The 24148-nt window shown below is 34.4% G+C and overlaps 3 protein-coding genes across 7 annotated transcripts; all 3 read right to left on the bottom strand.

Moving 5' to 3' along the window:
• Positions 1-3295: 3295 nt before the first annotated feature.
• On the bottom strand, positions 3296-13310 carry LOC123902997 (putative F-box protein PP2-B12). Its single transcript, XM_045952846.1, has 4 exons — positions 13003-13310; positions 12793-12917; positions 11874-12044; positions 3296-3698 (listed from the first exon to the last, which is right to left on the bottom strand). The coding sequence occupies exons 1-3, from the start codon at positions 13294-13296 to the stop codon at positions 11876-11878; spliced, it is 588 nt and encodes a 195-aa protein (XP_045808802.1). The 5' UTR covers positions 13297-13310; the 3' UTR covers positions 3296-3698; positions 11874-11875.
• Positions 13311-13652: 342 nt separating this feature from the next.
• Positions 13653-14637, bottom strand: LOC123889008. The gene is made up of 2 exons (XM_045938181.1): positions 14598-14637; positions 13653-14368 (listed from the first exon to the last, which is right to left on the bottom strand). Exons 1-2 carry the CDS (start codon positions 14635-14637, stop codon positions 13653-13655), a joined length of 756 nt encoding a protein of 251 aa, XP_045794137.1.
• Positions 14638-15376: 739 nt separating this feature from the next.
• LOC123902695 lies at positions 15377-18964 on the bottom strand. Of its 5 annotated transcripts, none has more exons than XR_006807701.1 (7): positions 18416-18964; positions 18240-18315; positions 17903-18018; positions 17776-17823; positions 17566-17671; positions 16697-17434; positions 15377-16490 (listed from the first exon to the last, which is right to left on the bottom strand). XR_006807701.1 is itself a non-coding variant. In XM_045952478.1 (7 exons), the coding sequence occupies exons 1-5, from the start codon at positions 18618-18620 to the stop codon at positions 17567-17569; spliced, it is 558 nt and encodes a 185-aa protein (XP_045808434.1). In that variant the 5' UTR covers positions 18621-18949; the 3' UTR covers positions 15377-16490; positions 16697-17434; position 17566. The 5 variants fall into 5 exon arrangements, 4 of the variants coding, with proteins under 4 accessions (XP_045808434.1, XP_045808436.1, XP_045808438.1 ...); XM_045952478.1 differs by having other exon boundaries at positions 17903-18026; positions 18416-18949; XM_045952480.1 differs by having other exon boundaries at positions 15377-15850; positions 17903-18026; positions 18416-18949.
• Between the last annotated feature and the right edge of the window lie 5184 nt (positions 18965-24148).

Below are 24148 nucleotides of genomic sequence, written 5' to 3'. Positions count from 1 at the left end.
CTAGGTGACCTGCAGTTGCTTTCTTTCAAAATCACTGAAGCTCGGACATGATCAATCATAAGTCCAGCTAAGAAAATAAAAACCTCCATTGAAGTATCTAAAGGATCAAGGGCATATGCTATAGGCTTTTCCAACAACATAAGAAAACCACTTTCTGTATCTTCCATGTAACAATTCATTGTATGAATGAATAAGTGTACTGATATTGTTTCTTCTTTCATATTCCTTCCATTCAAAACAAGAATGATGAACTTCAAAAATTTGGTAGTATTCCTAGGATCCACAAATTCTTTAAGACTTCGAATGAATTCAAGCAGGTTATCAAAGAGAAATTGTTCATGGAGCATAACTTCAACCTCCTTTGTGTACCCTCTTACCAGATCACCGTCTACTTGGATAGTTAGCATAATCATGTATTCATACATTCTCTCAGCGTAGTGAGCATTCCCATGTAATTTTCCCCCACCTTGTAGCACCGAATAATCATCATTTGGTGGTAAAAGATGAGTCAAAATTGTCCAACACAAAGCCATACCATTACAAAACCTTTTCTCCTGAACACTAGTGATATGATAACATTGGACTAGGTCCATGAGATCAAGAGTTTGACCCAACTCACCTAAAACGAAGCACTGACCTGTTTCTATCCCCTTCAGATTCATATAATCAACTGTACCCACCCCCTCCTTTTTCATAATCCAATTGTTATCATTAAATTGAACTAAGCTCAATAACTCTATTCCTGCCCACATTGCTAATTCCTTCAAAATCAAACAAAATTTAATTTGGGTCTGACCCATTATGTTAAAAGAGATACCAACCTTGCCAATTGACCCATTTGCCCTTTGATCTTCTTTTCTAATCCAAGTCAAATCAACCGAGTTAAGATCTAGACCCACCATGTAAGATATCAAAACTACCCTTCTCTCTTTCTTCAACAAGACAAAACCTTCCACGTTCTCCATTAAAGAAATCTCTACTCCCATGTCCGGTGGTTCTCGCCATGGTGGAACCAACACAAGTCGATATAAGTCTGGCGGTTTCGGTGGTGGTTTGATAACAATCACCTGCTCTTTTCTTTCTTGAAAATCTGTGTTTGCAGAGATTCGTTCATGCAAATCATAGTTCGGCGAAGATTGCTGTGATAGTACTGTCACCGATCGGCCGGTGTCTAGAGGCTTTGACGGAAGTCGTGGCGTTTGACTGCGATGGTGGTTCAACTCTGCGTTTGGCGATTTCAGCGGTTTGAGCGGCAGAACTCGCTGCGGTGGTGCCGTCACAGGTCTAGTGGTATTCTGCCATGTTGGCGAAGGCTGCACCGCTGATCTATGTACACAATCGTTATCTGCCATCGTACTTAGCACCCTTATTTTCTCGGTCTCAACCTTAACTGTAGTTTCAGACACCTTCATCACTATTGTTTCCGGCTGAAACTCAGATTTGTTCAGGTGAGTTTCTTCTCTGACGTCGTAGAAATTATGGTTACCACCATCAGTTTGCGGTGGTTGAGGTGAGTCCCACAACCACGCACTATTATCGCTCCATTCCTCCTCTTCGTGATAGTGGTGCACTCTTCCCCGTGGTCGCCCACGAAGACGGTTACGACGAGCCCGTTCCTCTTGAATGAGCTCGCGAAACTGCTCCACCGTGACTGGCGGTCTTGATTGTTGTTCCAACAACATCTGATGAATTTGTTGCAACTTTGTTTCGATGTTTCCCAATTTTTGTTCCATTGAATCAAATCTCGCATCCATCGTTTTCTCTGGTGTGCAGCGCAAACCAAGGCTCTGGATACCAATTGATAGGACTCGATCTCGATTACGATTAAACATTGATCAATAAAATAAAACAGTAGAATATAGTAGTGAATAGAAATTCTTATTGCTGGAAATAGCTAGAGTTCATGTAGGATCTAGCTCACAATACAAACAGAAGACTAAAATGTAAGGAAATAAGCTGTAAATGATAAATGAGGCACTTCGAGAGGCCTTAGCTCTCCTAGGGTAAAATTCACCACTCAAATCATGCATAAAAAACAATGGCAGGAAAACATTCTCCTATTTAATCAATCAGGTCTAGATTTACTTTCTCTTCCCTCGCTGAATAAGGAAACATTCCTATAAGGGAATGATTAGCTGTATCATTCTGCCCACGTTTCCTTTTATAAAATCTGTCATAACTATCATACGGCTGCATCACAACCGCATCGGAAGCCGCATCAGATGTTTTCGGCGATGTTCGTTCAAATTTTCTCACCAAAAAATAAAATTTATGAACTTCAAATCCTAATTTGTGTCAAATTAATGAAAAATCTTACTTTTAACAATCTATCAACCGGGTATTTTCAATACATTCAAATTATTGTTTATGGAATAAACTAAGACTATGTAATGGTGGATAAATAGTGTAGTTACATACTAGTTTCATTTTATATAGCTTGTGAAATTTCAAAATGATTTCACGCTGCAACAACCGCATTGTTGTTGCAGCAACCGCAATGACCGCATTCGCAACAACTGCAACCGCAACCGCATCCACGACCGCAATTTAAAACCTGAACTCTCTGATTTCAATCTCCAACCACCCATCGCTTCTCACAATAGAACGTGGAAATTATACTACTCTGTTGTGCTGCCTACCATCCACATCTGAATCCAAATACACAATTTTGGTACTGTCATGGCCACCTTCGCAACCAATTGATAACTCCACAGGATAGTCCTGATTCTGAAATCCATAGGCATCAATCATCTTAAACACAAAATAAGCCCCATATTGAGTATTTGGGGACAAACACAATGCAAGCAAGTTTATCATCCCACATATATGAAACCAACAAACACTAAGAAGCACAGCGACTTCGGGAAACCTTTCCAAAAGTTGTAAAGGTTATAATATAGGAACCGAGAGGAAATCTGAAAGTGGTTAATTACATGTCTATTCTCTGTCCAGTGTCTACACATGTGGCCGAGTTAACTTCTGCATAAGCATGCAACTGCAAGTGTAAGAATGAAATTGCAGAAAATAGGAGACAATAGCCATGCATGCCTTTCAAATATCTTGAACAGATAATAGACTATATGAATATGAGATTGAGGAGTCTATTATCTGGACATTTTTTTAGATTTACAACTGATCTAGTACATTGCCGCACTGTATTGCTTGATTAAAGTATATATGGTTTAAAGTTTAAAAACATCCAAAACACAATTAAACTAGTGTATGTTGAACAATATTGATAATATAATAATTGTAATAAACAATAAATTATTCATATACTTAACAAAGAGACGTTTTTAAATAAGCATATATGTCACATAATATGTTGAAAAGTAGAGACTTCAAATCTTTAAGCAGTATTTAGTTATCCAAAACACAAGACCCTGCATAATATGTAGGCCTAACTTCTATTCCTTCAAGTAAGAAATTTATGATCGACAAACCACTGTTTTCCTGGATAAGACTCATCCGGACTTCCTTATCTTTGAGACTTGAATTGAAGAATGTTCCTATCTCAATCTCCAACCACCCATCGTTTCTCTCAAAAGGATGTTGCAGTCTTGCTATTCTCTTGGGCACCCTCTTGGGCGGCGGCCTCAATACACGACACTTGCATCTCCGTGTACGAGTATGGGTATGAGTATGACGACGCTCGACGTCGGGATCCAAACAGACAGATTTAGTGATGCAAGGGCCACCTTCTGTTGGAGTAAGCCCTAAGAGCCAATCTATTTTCATAGTATTTGCTTTAGGAGTTTGAATATAAATATGGCATTTCTTTATTATATTTGTAAGGTTGCAAAATAATGAAGTCCCTAGAATAGAAAGTCCGTTTAATAATTAAGTGTGACTTAATCATGAGATAATATTAAACATAAGGACACTATTCTTAAAGTATCTGTAGTCGAGCTTTAAGGTAAAGGGGATAACCTTAAAAGCATAAAGACTATTATGAAGATAGACTGATGATCACATCTCATGGATCATGGGATAAGGAGTTATCAAGTCTTGACGTAGGTATAAATATTAGGAGTAATATTTATACTGGATTGACCCGCTATGAGAGTACTACATGCAAAGTTATGCAAAGTGTCATAAGTTACTCTCATGGTGATAATGGTGTAAACCGCCCTTAGACCTGAAACCACTTTGTACCCTAGATGTGGAGTCAAGTACTTTGTTGCTGATCTAACGTTATCCGTAACAGGATAACCATAAAGGCAGTTGATGGGTACTTCACAAAGCATGCTGAGGGACAGTAGTGACCTAGATGGAATTTGCCAATCCTGCATAACAGGATAAATGTCATGGGCCCAATATTGAACTGGACAAAGATGACACCAAGTATGTTTTGTGTTCAATATAGACATAAAGGGCAAAGGGGTAATTATACACACTGATATTATCACAAGAGGTTATGTTTAGATCACATGTTAATTTCTCGTAACTTGAGTAGCAGTGATGTGTTGCTAGATACCGCTCACTGTTTATTGTAATAAATAGAGATTTATTATAATTGTCAATGTTACGGAAACCTACAGGGTCACACACATAAGAACAATCTAGTGAGATTGGAACACCGTAAGGTACGGTGCACCTTGGAGAAATAAGGAAATATGATAAGGGTATTATGGTAATTAAAATGAGCATTACATCATATGGTATGATGTAGCAAGAAGGGGGTGCAAATATGTACTAGACATATTTACATGAGAATGGCGCCCACTATAGCCCATTTAGTTAAAAGGGCTTTAGTGTAATTTTGCCATGGCAAGTGGTTCTATAAATAGAACCCTTGTGGTAAGGAGAAATAGTTACACACTTTTGTTACTCATTCTCATGAGCCTTTGTTCTCTCCTCTCTTGAGAAACCCTAATCACCTTTCTAGAGTTTTTGTGAAAAACCCTAATCCTTATTTTGTGCCTCCTTTCTCCTAACCCTTCAAACCATTGGAGCTAGCACTCCATTGAAGGTTGTTGTTCGTGTGGACTGGCTAGAGGCGTTATACCTTTAACGCTTGTGATCAAATTCGTTGGTGACTTGGTGGTGACCTTGTTCGTGACGATTCGAGGTTCTTGTTCGTGACCTTGTTCGTGATTCGAAGTGTTCGATAGCCGTTCGTGATTTAAAGGGAGTTTTCGAACCAAAAGGTAAAACTCTAAACACAATTCATGACCATTCGTAAGGATCACAAAAGGAAAATTTTAAAATTCCGCTGCTTTTATCGTATCAATTTTCCTTCAGTGGTATCAGAGCCACTTACGAAACCATGAATTGATGTTTGTTTAAATTCATGAATTCAGTTTTAATATGATTAAAACAGTTAATAAAAGATTAAAATCGAGTAATTAAAATTTGACGGTTGTTTGTGTATAAATTGGATGATTAACATTGAAACGGCTCCGGAATCCGACACTTGTATGGTGGAGCATGCGATATGTTGATTGTCCTAAGGTTACACGAACAAGAACGGTCAATACTTACATGTGATGTAAGTTTTGTGTATGAATTGGGTAATTAACATTGAAACGGCTTCGGAATCCGACACTTGTATGGTGAAGCATGCGATATGTTAATTGTCCTAAGGTTACACAATCAAGAACGGCCATAAACTTATATATGATATAAGTAACCGTAATGCAAAATGGTGTATGTGATATACCGTTAGTAATTTCGTTAAAATTATTATGAAAGTTATTCAATTAAAGCGAGCCGTGTTCATTTGTTTCGGAATCCGACATTTGTATGGTGAAACAATGACATGTTGATCAATTGGATTGAATTTGGTCATAAGGAATTTTGACGGCATGAAAGGGTTGCACAAATGTTGTGTCATTAAAATTAGGATTTGCAAAACGTATCAAGTGTTGATGCGAAAAGTAGATGATAAATATATTTAATTTTGAAATCGTTTCAAAATTCTAGAAATATCTTTTAAAATTGTTTTAAAAGATAATATCATCAATTTTGGAAATATTTTATTCAAAAGGGTTTTGATTAAATAATTTTCCATATTTGACAAATATATTTAATTATGAAATCGTTTCAAATCTCTAGAAATATCTTTTAAAATTGTTTTAAAAGATAATATTACCAATTTTGGAAATATTTTATTCAAAAAGGTTTTGATTAAATAATTTTCCATATTTGGAGAATTGTCAAAAGATTTAATTCTACTTTAAAATAATGTTATTTATTTTAGCAAATTTTGATTCGAAATATTTAATTGTGAATTAAATATTTGAATCAAACTTACCTGATTTGATCAATCGCCGGATTTAATTAATTATGAGACTTTAATAATAATAAAGTTTGTTTGTTATTATTATATTTGATGATCGGTTATGGCCTTAGTTTATTTATTTTATTGCATTTGGGTTTTAAATACGGCCTGCGTGTCGTGCCTTATCTCTATTCTCTATATTCTCTTCTCATCCACTCCCTCGTATGTAAAACGAGTATTCTTTTATATTATTATGTAATATTATGAAGAAGAAGAACAATGGAGGTCAACCTTGGAGATCATGCTTGGAGAAGTATAGATCGTTTTAGGTTAGATTAGGTTCTCTCATTGGCTTGGGAGAACAAATGCGCTATGGGCCATAACTGTTTCATTTTATTATATTATGTATGTTGATGCATGTTATGAATGGAGTGACGTCATTGTATGTAAGTCGTGGTAAGGTGAGATCAAATTAATTATAAAAGCCCTCAAAGGAATTAATATTAAGTTTTATTGCTTTCCAACGAATAGCGCCCTTCAAGATCAATATCGATCAATGTAGGTTTTGCCAACGCGAAGTGCATTGTCAATATTGATAAGTTGCGGTGAGGTAATTTATTTATCCGATCGCTATTTAATGGGTCTAACTTAACTAAAGAAAATATAATAAGATTATATGACTTTAGAAGCAAGTATTGGGTCATTCCATGTGATGGATTAGAATAAGTGTTATTCACCCAATAGAAAGGATATGAGAGTTGTATGAGATACAATTGGAAAGGAGTTTCCTACCTAAATAACTAAGTTTTGTGTAATCAGCCCAACGCTGACTTAAAACGAAGTGAAATATGGATCTCATTCTCACTAGAAAATCTTCCAACGGGATTTTCCGAATCAAATGTCGAGGGTCATTTGTTTTGAGTAAAATAGTGAGAGAGCGTATTTAATTAAAGACCAAATTAAATATGATTTAGTCATAATATCTTACATATCTTTGTAATTAGAATTTCGAAATGCAATACATATTAAGTTGTCCTTATGAAGGACAAGATTTTCAGAAAGGAGTTTCTGTATTGGTACAAATTGAGAATTGTTCTCAAATGCGAGAAAACTATAAGTCTTGAACTATAAACTGTGAACAACCTACCATAACTAGATTGAAAAGGGATACTTGTTAGAAGCATCAAGTTGACGTCTAGATATAGAATATATAATAAATGATGTGATCATTTAATCTCAAGTAAGATCCTTTTGAAAGAACTTTAGAGTATGATAAATTTCTCAATGGATCAAAAGTTGGTCATAGGATCAATCTAACAAATTATAATGGAATAGATATAGACAAAATTGTTTTGAATATCTACCGGAATTTGTTGAGTTGAATGAGAATTAATTTGCACTATCAAAGATTTGAGATATAATATAAATAAGATTTATATTCCTCTTATTTGAATAGTACAAAATGGTTGTCAAAGTAGAACGGCTATGGTTAGACCATTAAATAAAAATGACGTAAATAGTTCTTGGAAGAGTCAAACCAAAAGTATGAAGTGAGACTTCAATAATGCACATATTGTTATAGAAAGTCAAAATTTCTATTTCTACATCAAAAGTATATGATACAAGATGTTGAATCTCAATTTTTCGAAAATAGAGATGCTTAAAGAATTAGAACATTGGCTATAATTTTAAGTCAACCCATATCTAGAATGAAAATTGTTTCATTGATAATGAGAGCTTATGCAATGACTTAAAATCGAGTTTGAAATGGAACACAATAATTGTTATTGAATTCCATCTAGTAATAATAGAAGTAGCAATTGTATATCTTGTATTGACAATATATGAATTGTAGCCTTAAATGATAAGACAAGTAATGGTCCTATCATTTAAGCAAAGTTTTCTATACTATTACTCCAAGTCAAGTAATGGACTAGGGTTCCATGGTCTTGATAGGGTTATCTATAACAATCGTGATAAGAGCCAAATATGATTTGGACCTTAAATATATCAAGAGCATTGTTGTTTAGTACAAATATTCGATGTGTCAATAAAATAACGCATGACCTATTTGAACAATATACATGAGATGTATGTCGACCACTAAACATATTTTGTATATTGAGTTTATTTTACTTCATTAACATTGATGATTAAAATCATTAGATGTTGGTAGGTGTATGACACCAATTAGAAATCTTTGAATTTGTCAAAGAAATTCAACAATGAAGAAAATAGAACTCGACAAAAGTATTTAAGTTATATGAATGAGTCATATCAGTAAATACTTAATTAAAAGACTATAATAACTATTTTATCACATCATGTTTGACATGATTTAAGGATAGTTTAATTATATATTGACTCTTTCTATAAATCTCTTTACTTATAATTAATCTTCACCCACAATTAGTTCCCTTTTAAAATGATCATAAAGACACCATATGCGATATGGAGGTAAGAGTACCAAGTTTGTCTTTATGAGAATTTTGGATTAAAATTTATTAGATAAATCTAATTCCAAATGAATGAATGAATAAGTGGAAATATCCTAAAGAAAGGGATATTGGTCCTATATCACTCTTAAGGACAAAAGGTTGTTTTGTTGCTAGGTTTGAAACATTCCTCTAGTGGGAGTGTGTCTCTAAAAGAGACAGTGGGAGTGATATAGAACTTGAATAAATTCAAGTACCACAAAACATATTTATTTAAAAGGGAATGCAAACCGGTTCCTCAAGGTTGTTGAAGAACCATTGTTTTAAAGTTGCACAAATCCAAGATAAGTCTAACATATCACATATGGCTACAAGGTATGGTTTTATCATGACTCAGCAATGTGATATGATTCTCATGGAAGATGAGTCTTTGACTTTCTAAAAGGTCGTAAGACGATCTAGATTATGAGAAGTGGCTAAATGCCATGAAATCTCATACAGAATCCATATACACTAACCTTATGTAGATAATGGTTATGTCTTCAAGATGAGTAAGACTCATACGATGAAAGTGAGTATTCTTTTTGAACACTGATATGGATGGTATTAAGAATACCTTATAATATTTGATTGCTTCTGCTAAATGTTGTACTACATGTTTTGGTAGATGGATAACAAAGTTGCATTCCTTAATTGGAATGACCTCATATATATGCGTTGGACATATACGTAAGGGTTTTGTTGATCCAAATGATGCTAGAAAGGTATATAACTTGTAGCTATCTAATTTTGATTAGATAGAGTTCTCAGAAAATTAAATTATTGTTTGTTCCTTTTATGAAGTTTTATGAAAAACAAATTAACAAGGACAAACCTATCTAACTTTGATTAGATCGAATAAATTTGAATATTTGTTCCTTTTGAAAGTTTTGTGGAAAACAAATGAAGGACAAATATAAATCTTGTGCATACAAAGTTTTAGTGGGAGTGATAATATCTGATATCATATTAATCATCAAGACATTTTTCTTATACATGTGAGACATGACTAAGAAAATAACTCTTGATGAAACACTTAGGCAAGAATTCCTAAAGAGTTAGGAATAACCTATGTACCAAAATTGAAATTAGTGTTTGACACTAACTTACCTTCAAGAATATCCCTAAGGACCTTAAAGGAACTAAGGCCTATTTCTTGAAATAGATAGGTATGGGAAGGATCATTATAAGGAAGTTATAATGAAGGAAGTTTCCATACCAATGTATTGTATATCATGGCTGAATACAAGCATTGAAAGCTATAAGATAAGCTTCGTAATATGTTTGTTTCAGTTAAATAAGTTGAGTATTTAAGATTGGATCGTTTGGCTCATGATTGAGCTAAAGATATGTTTCCGGTGTTACAAGTCACATTAATCACATTAGTGATGGTAATAGTTTAATCTTGCAAGAACACTTGAAAATAGATCTCACCGACGATTCATGAATATACTTAGACACTTATATATTTCGATAGAGATCGAAATAGAACGTTGAAAGATACGTAAGATACCAACATAGGAAATAGTTCCTTATCCACTAACAAAGCCTCTTGCGCAGTTGAAGCGTGATGGGCATACTAAGTCTATAGGTATTAAGAGAAACCTAGATTGGCTTTAGTGCTAGTGGGAGATTGTTGGAGTAAGCCCTAAGAGCCAATCTATTTTCATAGTATTTGCTTTAGGAGTTTGAATATAAATATGGCATTTCTTTATTATATTTGTAAGGTTGCAAAATAATGAAGTCCCTAGAATAGAAAGTCCGTTTAATAATTAAGTGTGACTTAATCATGAGATAATATTAAACATAAGGACACTATTCTTAAAGTATCTGTAGTCGAGCTTTAAGGTAAAGGGGATAACCTTAAAAGCATAAAGACTATTATGAAGATAGACTGATGATCACATCTCATGGATCATGGGATAAGGAGTTATCAAGTCTTGACGTAGGTATAAATATTAGGAGTAATATTTATACTGGATTGACCCGCTATGAGAGTACTACATGCAAAGTTATGCAAAGTGTCATAAGTTACTCTCATGGTGATAATGGTGTAAACCGCCCTTAGACCTGAAACCACTTTGTACCCTAGATGTGGAGTCAAGTACTTTGTTGCTGATCTAACGTTATCCGTAACAGGATAACCATAAAGGCAGTTGATGGGTACTTCACAAAGCATGCTGAGGGACAGTAGTGACCTAGATGGAATTTGCCAATCCTGCATAACAGGATAAATGTCATGGGCCCAATATTGAACTGGACAAAGATGACACCAAGTATGTTTTGTGTTCAATATAGACATAAAGGGCAAAGGGGTAATTATACACACTGATATTATCACAAGAGGTTATGTTTAGATCACATGTTAATTTCTCGTAACTTGAGTAGCAGTGATGTGTTGCTAGATACCGCTCACTGTTTATTGTAATAAATAGAGATTTATTATAATTGTCAATGTTACGGAAACCTACAGGGTCACACACATAAGAACAATCTAGTGAGATTGGAACACCGTAAGGTACGGTGCACCTTGGAGAAATAAGGAAATATGATAAGGGTATTATGGTAATTAAAATGAGCATTACATCATATGGTATGATGTAGCAAGAAGGGGGTGCAAATATGTACTAGACATATTTACATGAGAATGGCGCCCACTATAGCCCATTTAGTTAAAAGGGCTTTAGTGTAATTTTGCCATGGCAAGTGGTTCTATAAATAGAACCCTTGTGGTAAGGAGAAATAGTTACACACTTTTGTTACTCATTCTCATGAGCCTTTGTTCTCTCCTCTCTTGAGAAACCCTAATCACCTTTCTAGAGTTTTTGTGAAAAACCCTAATCCTTATTTTGTGCCTCCTTTCTCCTAACCCTTCAAACCATTGGAGCTAGCACTCCATTGAAGGTTGTTGTTCGTGTGGACTGGCTAGAGGCGTTATACCTTTAACGCTTGTGATCAAATTCGTTGGTGACTTGGTGGTGACCTTGTTCGTGACGATTCGAGGTTCTTGTTCGTGACCTTGTTCGTGATTCGAAGTGTTCGATAGCCGTTCGTGATTTAAAGGGAGTTTTCGAACCAAAAGGTAAAACTCTAAACACAATTCATGACCATTCGTAAGGATCACAAAAGGAAAATTTTAAAATTCCGCTGCTTTTATCGTATCAATTTTCCTTCACCTTCAACACCAATGGATAACTTCGCAGGCTCTTTCTCTAATCCAGAGGCCACCACTCATCTTGAACACGAGATAAGCCACATATTCGGTATTTGGGGACAAGGATAGAGAGCTAATCATCCCATGAATCTCGAGTCGGGAAACAAGACCAAGCTTAAGAACTTTAGGGAACCTGTCAAAATTCGTGTAAAAAATTGAAAAGATAAGATCATAAGAATATTGGAACCGGAAAGAGATGTTAAAAAATAAATAAATAAAACTATCAAATTACAAATAAGAAAAGCGAGAAAAAGATTATCAATTCATATGGAAAAATTCGATATTAATATATTACTTCCACATGATCAAACTGTGATACTTACGGATTTTGAGCTTATATAGTTTATAAGCTCATATGACAAAAAAAAATCTGTTGGGTAAACATTTTTTAAAAAAGTTTATAGCTTATTTTACTAGCTTATAGCTAGCTTATTTTTCAAATGTTAGTTCAAGTAGCTTATAAGCTATGATATTTTCTTTTAATTTTAGCCATGCCATCTTACTTAAAAAAAATTTAATTAAACATATCTTTTTATGTTATTTCATACTTATAAAAATGCTAATTTTAACAAAACACTACAAATTCAAACAAATGACTTATTCCTTGTAAGTTAAAAGATAGTAGCTTATAAGTTATTCTAAGATAACTTACTTATCAGCTACGCACTAAATAAATAGCACACGGAGTCTTGATACATGTTTGTTAGAAAGATACTCCCTCCGTCCCAAAATATAAGAAAAATGAGTCAAAAAAAACTTGATATATTTCGTTAAAGATTTGGGTCAAATACATTTTTTTTTTTTGACTAACTTTTGCTTATATTTTGTGAAGGAGGGGGAGTAATTATTACTATTATTATAGAAACTTAAGAGCTAATAACCTGGACTCTCGCACAGAAATCCACTTTTTCTTACGACGTGCACTGCTTTTGCAATCAGTGGTGGTGAGTGATCTAGCAGAAAGCATGTAAAATATTTTTCCACTCTTCTTATCCAATTGAAAGCTCTACATTTCAACACATCCAAAAGTTAATTATTAGCATTCTGAACTAAACATCTTAAAGAGAATCGGCGGTTAGAAAGAAAAATACCTTTTTACCATCGTCAATGATCATAAGATCAGAATCAGAGAGAGCACGAAACAGAGCCTTTTTAGAAGGAGGGTTGGCAAGGTGAGGATACCGTGAGAAGATAGAGTCGATGAGATTGGAATCGGAAGGGAGAAATCGATTCCAGACGTCATCGGAATCGGAGGCAGAATGGAATGTTTTAGAAACAACGGAGAGCCTACAAGTGTCAATGGGAGTCGTGTGAGAGAGTATCGTAGCGATACATGGTTCTGGTAATTCTTCAAATTCTACCATTCTTTTGCTTTTCTTTGCCATTTTTTTTGCCGTTTCTTTTTTCCAACGAAGAATAAATGTGAATATTGTGGTCTTTGGAGTATGGGTTTAGATTTATTTATTTTTTACAAAAACTAGATGGCCACCCGTGCGTTGCACGGGTTTGGCGGAATACCATTCGTATATCAATCATGGACGCAACCTCGTAGTGAAATTAATCATAAGCACACGGAAATTATCAGAGAGAGTATCATTACACATACCAATCATGGATATTATCCGCAAATGAAATTATTCAAAAACTTATGGGAATTGCGTAATTTAACTGCCATTCAAATCAAAGTTTAATTGGATATTCATAAACACACGCGAATTACATAATTTAACTAACATTCAAATCAAAGTTCAATTGGAACATTGGAATTGGAACCAACTCGAATCTTCTTATTATTATCAACTATTATTTCCTTCATGAGTTTATCAAACTTGGCTTGTCGAGCAACAAAAAAAGACTCCCAAGCAATAGCATCCGGAGAACAATACCTCTTCCACTGAATACATGTTGGAGGTATGGGACAATTATCTTTCAACTTGACGTAGACATAATGACCGGGGATAGCCCCAATACAAACAATTAACGAAGAAGGATTAGATGGTGGTATGCCACGCAATGGAAAGAATGTCTCGGTCAATTTCACGACAACTTTCCCTAAAATAGTTGCTACAATATGCCCCATATCCGGAAATGTCAACCATTTTTCGATTAACGCAACACTATGTCTCCTGGATCTTCTCTTTGATGGCAAGAGTGCATTTGTGATATAAGCCAAACGATCTTCACCACCATACAATTCCAAATAGATGCTCTTATAGAGGTTCAACTCATTAACCATACTCTCTTTGATAAGCTCATAATCATCTTCATCGTTCTTGTCATCTAACGCAATGACACGATACCCACAATTACCGTCACGTTTTACGTCAACAATATGCTCAATATAAGGATGCATAAAATCAGGCATGTAGTTGATTTGAGGAATCGTAAACAAATTAGTCTTTGCGACCGGTTTTCGTACTCGCTTTTTCTCAATTTTCACATCAGCATTAAAAGCACCTATAGCAAATCAAATTAAACAAAAAAAAATAAAAATAAAGATTAGATGGTTTGAGTATTATATATGAAATGAATGGACTACATAGTTTAGATTGCAGAGCCCGAACAATCCATCAAAAAATAATCAACACAAAGAAAGATCAACAAATAAAGTGCTAAAAATTATGAAAAGGACAATTTCGAATAAACTGGTATAATCAAATATATACAATGAGTAATAGTTGCAGACCTTGCGAAGAACAACCATGGGTAACAAAATTTGAAGTCATGTGTATATCAATCATGGATGCAACGTGCCAATGAAATTAGTCATAAGCATGCGGAAATTATTTCGGGGGAGCATCATTATATATACCAATCATGGATACCATGAGCAAATGAAATTAGTCATAAACATATGAGAATTAAGTAATTTAATTGTAATATCATTACCAAACAAATCAAAGCTCAATTGGATCATTCGGGTTAGAACCAACCCGGACATTCTTTTTATTGTCGACTATCTTTCCTTATAGTAGAGCCTTCAAAGACCCGTGAATCACCCTATTGTTAGATGGCTCAGTCACATCAAATTTTATAGTTGAGCTTTCAATGACCCGTGAGTGACATTAATAAATTTTAATAGAAAGGTTCACACTTCAACCTCTACTTATAGAAAGGTTTATAACTTTTTCGAGAGATTCATAATTTTTACGCCCTACTTATAAAAAGGTCTACAATTTTTTAGGTAAAAATTATCAACACCAAATTATCAATGATTATATTGGAGCTTTCAAAGATCCGTGAGTGAGCCTTAAAAAAATATATATAACTTGGAAGGATTTTCAAACTTTAAGGTTGATCAAAACTATGGCCATTATTCCATGGATATTCTTATAATAATATTGTGTCATTAATTCCATGTTGTGAAAGTTGTATCATATTTTGAAATTCTCATCCAGCAAAAATAAAAATAAAATTGACAAAATTGATAATTCATAAGTGACTTTTAACCAAAGACTCAATGAATTTAAAAAATAAATCTTTACTTATATGATCCACTACTCATTATGAAAATCGGTTTCAATAGTCGATCCTTATGCAAAGATAAAGCTCCTTCTAAATAAACTACTAATATCTCTTCAAAGCCACAACTTCACTTGCTAACATTCTCATTTACACTAATTAAACTACCACTAAACTACCACCTAATACAGACTCAAAGCATACGAAAACACCTATAGTCTATTTCCTTTATTCAGGAGCACCACTTGTAACTCCAATTGGTGAAGCAAATTCTGGCCATATTTATGTAGTCTTCACCTTTGTTATGCTTGCCATTACACTCCAACAACAGTTATTTTCTTTGCTGCAAAGTCTATGCTTGGATGACAACTAATTTCATCTTCATAATATATCCATCCACCAAAAATTCGAGCCAACCTATTAAAGTAGGAATCTTTCAACATAATTTGAGCCACCAACATTCACAGAGTTTGCAATCTAATAAAGATCGAAAGCATTGTGAGATATAAGATCTTGGACTTCACATTGGTTGAAACATATCAATCTCTCCAAGTTCAAAACTTCATACTTATCCCTAATTTAAGTTGTTGAGAACTTTTTTTTTTTGAAGAAGAAGAAGATTGAGAACTTTTTTTTACTTAGTATCATAAGCAAAGATTGAAGCATTTAAGTACTGTATATTAAAGCATTCAAAATTACAACAAAGCATGTCATCATATCTCTGTTTTCAAAGCCAGCCATCTAAAGCAAGAAAGATAAGAGTGTGACTTTTTTTCTCTTTCCTAGATTGGGTTTTATAACAGTCGTTTAATTATGTGAGATAGGATGCCATATGGGAAATGAAGGGTTAGAGGAAGATGTTGTTGAAATAAGATAGACAAAACACATAGGAGATGAATAGAAAAGAAAATTAGAAGAGTGGTGTATTTGATCAATGAGAAAATATGTGTGGATTAGTGAAGGAGTTATGCAAAAATATAGGGTTGGATACTCAATACTTCCTAAAAAGTAGCAATGATGATGTAGTCATCCCTATAAAATAGTAATAACCATAAATACCTATCCCCCCTCCCCTACAAAGTAGCAGTTATGATTCACCAACATGTTCCAAATTTATCTGCATACGTAAAAAAAGGAATAAAAAGTTGCTTATTAAAAAAATAAAAATAAAAAGGAGGTATTGAATCAGCATTTCGAACTGCAAAATCAATGCATGGATTTTAAGCCATATGCTCCAGTACCAAAATGTGATTCTTCAAAAAAAAAAATGATCTATAACACAGAGCACAAAATAGCATAGTTTACTTTAGAGATTAAATCTACCTGAGTGCCCCAGTCACCAATATGATTTCGGCGGATCAGACATTCATGTCAGTAACATCTTTTGTAGGCTATGCAGGAGGAATGTTTTTTCTGTCAATGCATAATCGAAACAACACACGCTAGGAGTACACTACAATCCATTACAGACACTGGCCTACATATTTTGGAGACACACATACCCACAAGCTTGAAGTTATAAGCTTCAAATGCTTTCAAATTCTAAGCTTCAAACTCTATCCTAATAGCTTTCTTGAAAAGGGAAAAAGAAGTCCATGAAATTTCAATCTATTTTATTTAAAATTTCACTCTTATATATTACTCAATCATATAGAAAAGAAGTGGAAAAGAAAAAAGAGACTGAGAAAACATGGACATAAAGGAGATTTGTCCAATAGAATACTTCGATAGATGTAAAATATGTCATCCAAACCACAAAGATATAATGCATCAATAACAACTTCACAAAAAATTCACAATTCAAACTATTCAACAATACCAAAAGAGTGGAGACATTTTACCAATTATTCAACAACTTTAAAATTCTTCCTTATATAAGTTTATTGAAAGGGAGAAATCCCCTTTGAAATCAGGAGTATAAAATCCATCTGATGCAGCCACTCCAACAAAAGTTTGAGCATTGGGCATATACAATTCCGAACCAGATTTCCCATTAAAATTTAAGTTTCTCATTAACTTCAAAAGCCTCTGCTTCTCTTCAGCAGACTTTGCTCCATAACCCTACCCCAAATATCATACAAAATATATTCATATAAAGTCACCTCATACTATTAAAAAGAAAATATACACATCATAGGATAAAGTAACAATACATGATAATGAATGAATTTTAAATTAGTAAAAGACAATACCTTAGGCAGCAATATGGTTAACTTGTTGGGGGAAAAGGCTAATAATTTGCTTCATAAGTTCAGAGGGGATTTTGCTTCCATGATCAGGCTGTCTAGTAGGCTTCTCCTAAATAATAAAGGGAAAGTATTATTAGATTAGTGATCAATATTTATTCATGAAGGAACCAACCAAACCAACAAAATTTATCTAATTTTTTAAAATAATACTACCTGAGTTATGAGTGATGTTGACTCCCCATTATTTCTATCAGGTTGGATCTGAAAACATAAAATACAGTTGGAGTCAATAACTTTTCTAAAATCATAGCAAAATACAATGATCAAATATATATAGTACCTCCATCCCTTTCTCCTTGTCCATCTCAGTTGTGTGTGAAGCAATTACCACAAGATTATGTGGTAACTTTTCAACTAAATCTTTTGAAACATGACATTCTCCAACAACAGCTTTCTCTATATGTCTTTAAACAAACAAACCCCACAAAACATAAATCATTAAAAATCAAAGCTTTAACTTTGTTTTGCACAAAATAACACAAAATTCATATGAGGCTTGATTAATCTGAACCAATTGATAAAAATTCAATTTTATCACTGGAATGCATTCTGCAAAAATTAAAATAAAATAAAAAACGAAAAACAGTATGAAAGAGAGATGAGATTATTCTAGGTACCTGATTGACATCCAAAGATCCAATTTCAGGGAAGATTTCAAACATGCAAGATCAAAATTTGAGGAATTGAACCCACCTAAGACGAAGAAGAAATGAAGAAATCAAAATCAGTGAGAAGTAATGCAAGCAGCTTATGAAATCGGTGAGAAGAAAAAAGAATGAAATCGAAAGATTACCAGAGAGGCTTTTGAAATCGAAAGAATGAAATCGGCGAGGCGGAGGAATAGAGGCGGCGGACAATTTCGAGTGATTGTAGGTGTGATGGTGGTGGATGTGGCGGTGAAGGACGAGATGGTGTGGTGGCTCGCCGGAGTATGGGATTCGCGATGGCCAGCCGCCGGAATCTAGGGACGAGACGGTGATGTTCTTGCTGTTCTTCATGAAGAGGCGAAAGAGAGTAACAGAGAGAGAAAAGATAGAAGAGAGAGAAAGAAAGTTGAGAAATGAAAAATTTTTGAGAAAAAGCAGCTCCTAATGTAAGCTTTTATTAATCTGGTATCAAACTCATTCTTTGGGTAAACCATCAAACAGCCCATTGTTTTCATTAACCAGGAAATTGAGCACCAATGCATGTGTTTCTAGTTTTCCATTTGTCACCTCATCATTCAAATATGTCAAGTGCTAATTGGATTACCTATAGGCAAGTGGAACATGATCATTGGATGGAAATTGGCAACATATAAGTGGATGAAATTGGCATAACATGATTGGACATTATGCAAAGTTGTTGATCACCAATTGGCCAATTCAATTAGGGTTTCATTAGGGTTTTAGATTTGAGTCTCAAAGTCCACCATCTTTTAGTATAATATGAATATGATATGATTAGGGTTTAGATTTTATTTTTTTGGATACCAGGGTTTAGATTTTTAGAATGAGTAAAGTGGGTGTGGTTATGGTGCATAAGCCCAAACTTATGCACCATGCATAAACTTGTTTTCTACACCCATCATATTTGCTTCTTACACTAAAAGTCAACCAAAGGTCAGCTCAAGCCCAAAATTAGGCATCCATTACTCGCGCGCCCCCCATATACTACCCCATTACTTGCGCCCCCCCTTTTGCTTAACACACCCCCCAATTTTTTTTTCCTTTTTCTCCTAGATTTCTTGTGAGCCCCCAAATTTTTTTTCCTCCCCTAGATTTCTAGCGCGCCCCCAATTTTAGTTAAATGGGTGTGGTTATGGTGCATAAGCCCAAACTTATGCACCATGCATAAACTTGTTTCCTACACCCATCATATTTGCTTCTTACACTAAAAGTCAACCAAAGGTCAGCTCAAGCCCAAAATTAGGCATCCATTACTCGCGCGCCCCCCATATACTACCCCATTACTTGCGCCCCCGCCCTTTTGCTTAGCACACCCCCAATTTTTTTTCCTTTTTCTCCTAGATTTCTTGTGAGCCCCCCAATTTTTTTTTCCTCCCCTAGATTTCTAGCGCGCCCCCAATTTTTTTCCCTCCTCCAAACTTCTAGCACACCCCCCAAATTTCTAGCGCGCCCCCCGTTTCCAATTAAATAATAACTTTTGTTCATTTGAAGTATATGAAGGTGTGAAAACACAAGAAGGGGGGGTTGAATTGTGTTTTAGCCAAGTTAAAACTTTTCCCAAGTTCTTAACTTAACTAAGTTAGCAGCGGATAAGTAACACAAATAATAACAAGATAAGAGAGAGAGAAAGCACACAAGCAATTTATACTGGTTCCTCTCACAAAACGAGAGTAGTCCAGTCCCCTTGCACTTCCAAGGGATTTCACTATAATCACACAAGATTACAAATGCTCAAGCACACAAGCAAGAGACTTCACAACAATGCTCAAGCACACAAGCTTAAGACTTTTCACTTAAGCACACAAGCTTAAGTTTTCTCAAGTACCAGAGATAATAAAGTAGTTGAAAGTATACAACTGCTCTTAAAAGAACCTTAAAGAGCAAATACAATGAATACAAAGTATTTGGACTAAGAGTGCAAAAACACTAGTTCAGAGGTTCAGAGCTTGTATACAAAATTCAGAGTTTGTTCGAGCGCGTGTTTAATCCTTGATAATTTTGCAACTGATTCTTCTAGTATATATATAACCAGAAAAGAGTCGTTGCAGAGATGACCGTTGAAGTAGATAACCTTTTGTCTTCAAGCAGCTTGTCTTGATGCAGTTGGTTGTTTCTAAAACTGAGTAAGAGTTTCAGACACTTTGACCATGTGCAGAGAAGACTTTCCTTATTCAGCTAACAAGTCTGATGTCCCACGTTCTCAAGAGTGGACAGACAAAATGAGAGTAGCTGTTCTGATCAAGCTTGAAAGGTCCTTTTCTTCATTGGTAGAAGAGTTGACTTGCAAAAGAGAATCTTTACAAACTTCAAGAAGATCTTCAGAGTTTGATGAAGCTTAGACCTTAAGAAGTTCTGACGACTTCATCATCTGAAGAATGTAACCTCTGAAGTTCAACATCTTCTGAGCGCTTGTGAACTTCTGAATACATATCTTCTGAGCTTCATTCAGAGCTTATCTGAAGCTAATATCTGCACACTTAAATTAAATTTTTAGTCCTTCCAATTGTTTATTAATACTTTGTTATCATCAAAACCTTAATAGATTTAGGGGCAACATTTTTAAATCAATTTTGTTCCAACAGTATATATTATAAAAATCCATTTTTAATTAATTTTCGTCATACACCCCCTCGAAGCCCAACATAATAACGAATGGTTCATGTATATATAAAGCATACTTGTCAAACATACAATTTAATTTTAAGTTTTATCAATCATAATCACAATATAAATAAAATTTCATACATTAATTATATATATATATATATCGATTTTTCTTTACAATAAAAAAATGATCGAATCCAATATCTCATGCATACTATCCAATTTTTTTTCAACTAAACTAACCCTAATTGCTTTATATGATTTTTTGCTTTATGTAGCATGGTTTTGTAAAATGGTTATGTGATGTTTTACTTAATAACAATGGTTTCAGTGTATAACATCTTGGCACTAATGCCCATATGAAACCATTTAACTAAAATAATGGTTTCAGTGTATAACGCTATGAAACCATTTAACTAGACTAATGGTTTCAGTGTATAACATCTTGAAACCAAATAACAAGACTAATGGTTTCAGTGTATAACGCTATGAAACCATTTAACTAAAATAATGGTCTCAGTGTATAACAGTATGAAACCATTTAACTAGACAAATGGTTTCAGTGTATAACATCTTGAAACCAATTAAAAGGACTAATGGTTTCAATGTATAACATCTTGGCACTAATGATCATATAAAACCATTTAACTATAATAATGGTTTCAGTGTATAACAGTATCAAACCATTTAACTAGACAAATGGTTTCAGTGTATAACATCTTGAAACCAATTAACAAGACTAATGGTTTCAGTGTATAACATCTTGACACTAATGCTCATATAAACCCAAAATTCTCAGAAAATTATTTACTATTTTTATGTAAAAATAATAAAAAAAATTGGAGTCTCCTTGGCACCGCACGCGCCCCCACGCGCCACCAGTGAGAGTGGGTGTGGACGCGCGTCACTATTCATCATCTTCCTCACCCATTTTCTGCAGAAACGGGTCACGACGACCCGGTTCGTCGACCCGGTTCGTTCTCCCTCAATAATCAACGAAACTCGACGTTCTTTATACCGTTTTGATCGTCGTTCGATTTTATCAATGTTTTCGGTATTAGTTTTCGAAATCGGTGATCGAATCGCATGTAAAATGTGGCCGAAATTGAGGAAGCAAAAATAGAAAGTTCTTTAGTTATGATTATTACATGTGTAAAATCATCTGATGACTGTGAATGACTTATGCACCATACATAAGAAAAGGCTTATGCATATTAACTATTGCCGAGTAAAGTGAGTAAATTAAGGATTTTTTTTTTCTTTTTAGGATAAGGATTGTTTGTTGACAAACAAAATTTATGATTTTTTTTTGCCGTTTCTTTTTTCCAACGAAGAATAAATGTGAATATTGGTCTTTGGAGTATGGCTTTAGATTTATTTATTTTTTACAAAAATTAGGGTTTAGATTTTTTTATTTTTTTTGGATACCAGGGTTTAGATTTTTAAAATGAGTAAAGTGAGTAAATTAAGGATTTTTTTTCTTTTTAGGATAAGGATTGTTTGTTGACAAACAAAATTTATGATTTTTTGTACTTTATTTCTTATAACTAGGCATGGCAATAAAACTCATACTCGCGGGTACCCGCTCAAACTATACCCGCTTTGACGGGGAAAACTCGAGTTGATTGAGTTTGAGTTCGGGTTTGAGTTTTTTCCGATTTCAAAAGATGAGTTTGGGGCGGGTAATGGGTACATTGATACCCACCCGAATCCATCCCTGAACCCGCCCCGCTTATACTAAAAATTAGATTTCATCTCTTTTAAATTAGAAACGTTTAAGCAATCTCTTATATTACGTTCATATATTTATTTTTTATTTTTAATTAGAGTATTAAACAAACTATTTTCTCTATTTTTTTCTTTATTTTAAAAAATATTGTTGAGAGAAAATAATTTTGGACATTTAATTTTTTTTTAATAAAAAAATACTAAAATACAATCTAAATTCATGTGGAAAGAGGCGTAATGGGGATAACCGAAACCCGATGGGGATACCCGATCCCCGTTGGGTATGAGTTTGTGGTTATCATTTTTATCCCCACTAGAATTTGGGATGGGTTTGGGGAAACCCAAACTTTATGGGGTTGGGTTTGAGGAGGGCAAAACCCGTCCCCGCCCCGCCTCATTGCCATGCCTACTTATAACACGGGAATTTTAGTACTTTAGTGCTCATAATTAGGGTTTCTCTTTTATAAGAAAATATACATTATAAGGGAGCACTGGGTATTCAATCCCTTACATACAGTATAAAGTAAGTTATTATATATATATATGTTTTAGAGACATACAAGAGGATCAATACACCGATTAGAAAAAGTGATGGAGGACTTACGGCCAGAGTCACCACTAAACCAAAATCAAGAAAAAGCTTTAATATCATCTACTAATTGGGAAGCATTCGGTAAAGCCTCATCGATAACAACTTTAAATTTAAATCGTCTGAATACACGAGATAGTATTATTTCTCTTTTTCTCTCCTACATTCTAATCCTAGCTTCTCACTATTTTTTCTCTTCTTTTTAGTTTATCTTGACTCGAAATCACCCCCAAATTGTTTTTTCTTTCCACTTATATTAAATAAGTGTGATTTTTTCCCATATCAATTTAAATGAATAAATATCATTTATTTTTAGTCAAAAAAATAAAAATAAGCACACCACGTTGACAAAAGTTATTATGCATAAGTCTTTTCCTTACGCGTGAACCCTCAAATCCATTTACACGTGTAATAATCCTACAACAAATTCACGTGCGAAAACTCTTCTTCTCAGTTCTAAGCATCACGCATCATCTCGAACCCCCACCAAAAACGTAGCAGTACACATCATCTCGTTCAGCTACCTCTGCCACTCACTTCATCATCGCCGCCGTTCGCCGTCGTCGTCACTATTCATACTTCATCTCAAGGAACTGTGAGTTTAATCCTTCTTTAATCCTAAATTATAGTCAGATTGAGTTTAATCCTAATTTGTTCAAATATCATTGCTACTTGTTTCTGTTCCGATCGATTTCTGTTTCATTTTCATTCTGCGATTTCCTCTTAATTGCAATTCTTCATCCATTTCCCCAAATTCTAGGATTTGCGATTTCAATTTGGATTGCATTTCAGTTTCATTGCAATTGATGAGTTAGGAGAATGATTCTCTGTTCCGATTTCAATGTTCTCTACTGTTCAATTTTTTCCTTTTTTTGGCAATTTCTTCTTCATGCGCGTGTTTCGTCACTGTCGCGTGAATCCATACGGTTCATCATCG

Source organism: Trifolium pratense, linkage group LG1 (assembly GCF_020283565.1).
Source record: "Trifolium pratense cultivar HEN17-A07 linkage group LG1, ARS_RC_1.1, whole genome shotgun sequence".
Classification (NCBI taxonomy): domain Eukaryota; kingdom Viridiplantae; phylum Streptophyta; class Magnoliopsida; order Fabales; family Fabaceae; genus Trifolium; species Trifolium pratense.
This window is presented reverse-complemented; position numbering and strand designations above follow the sequence as displayed.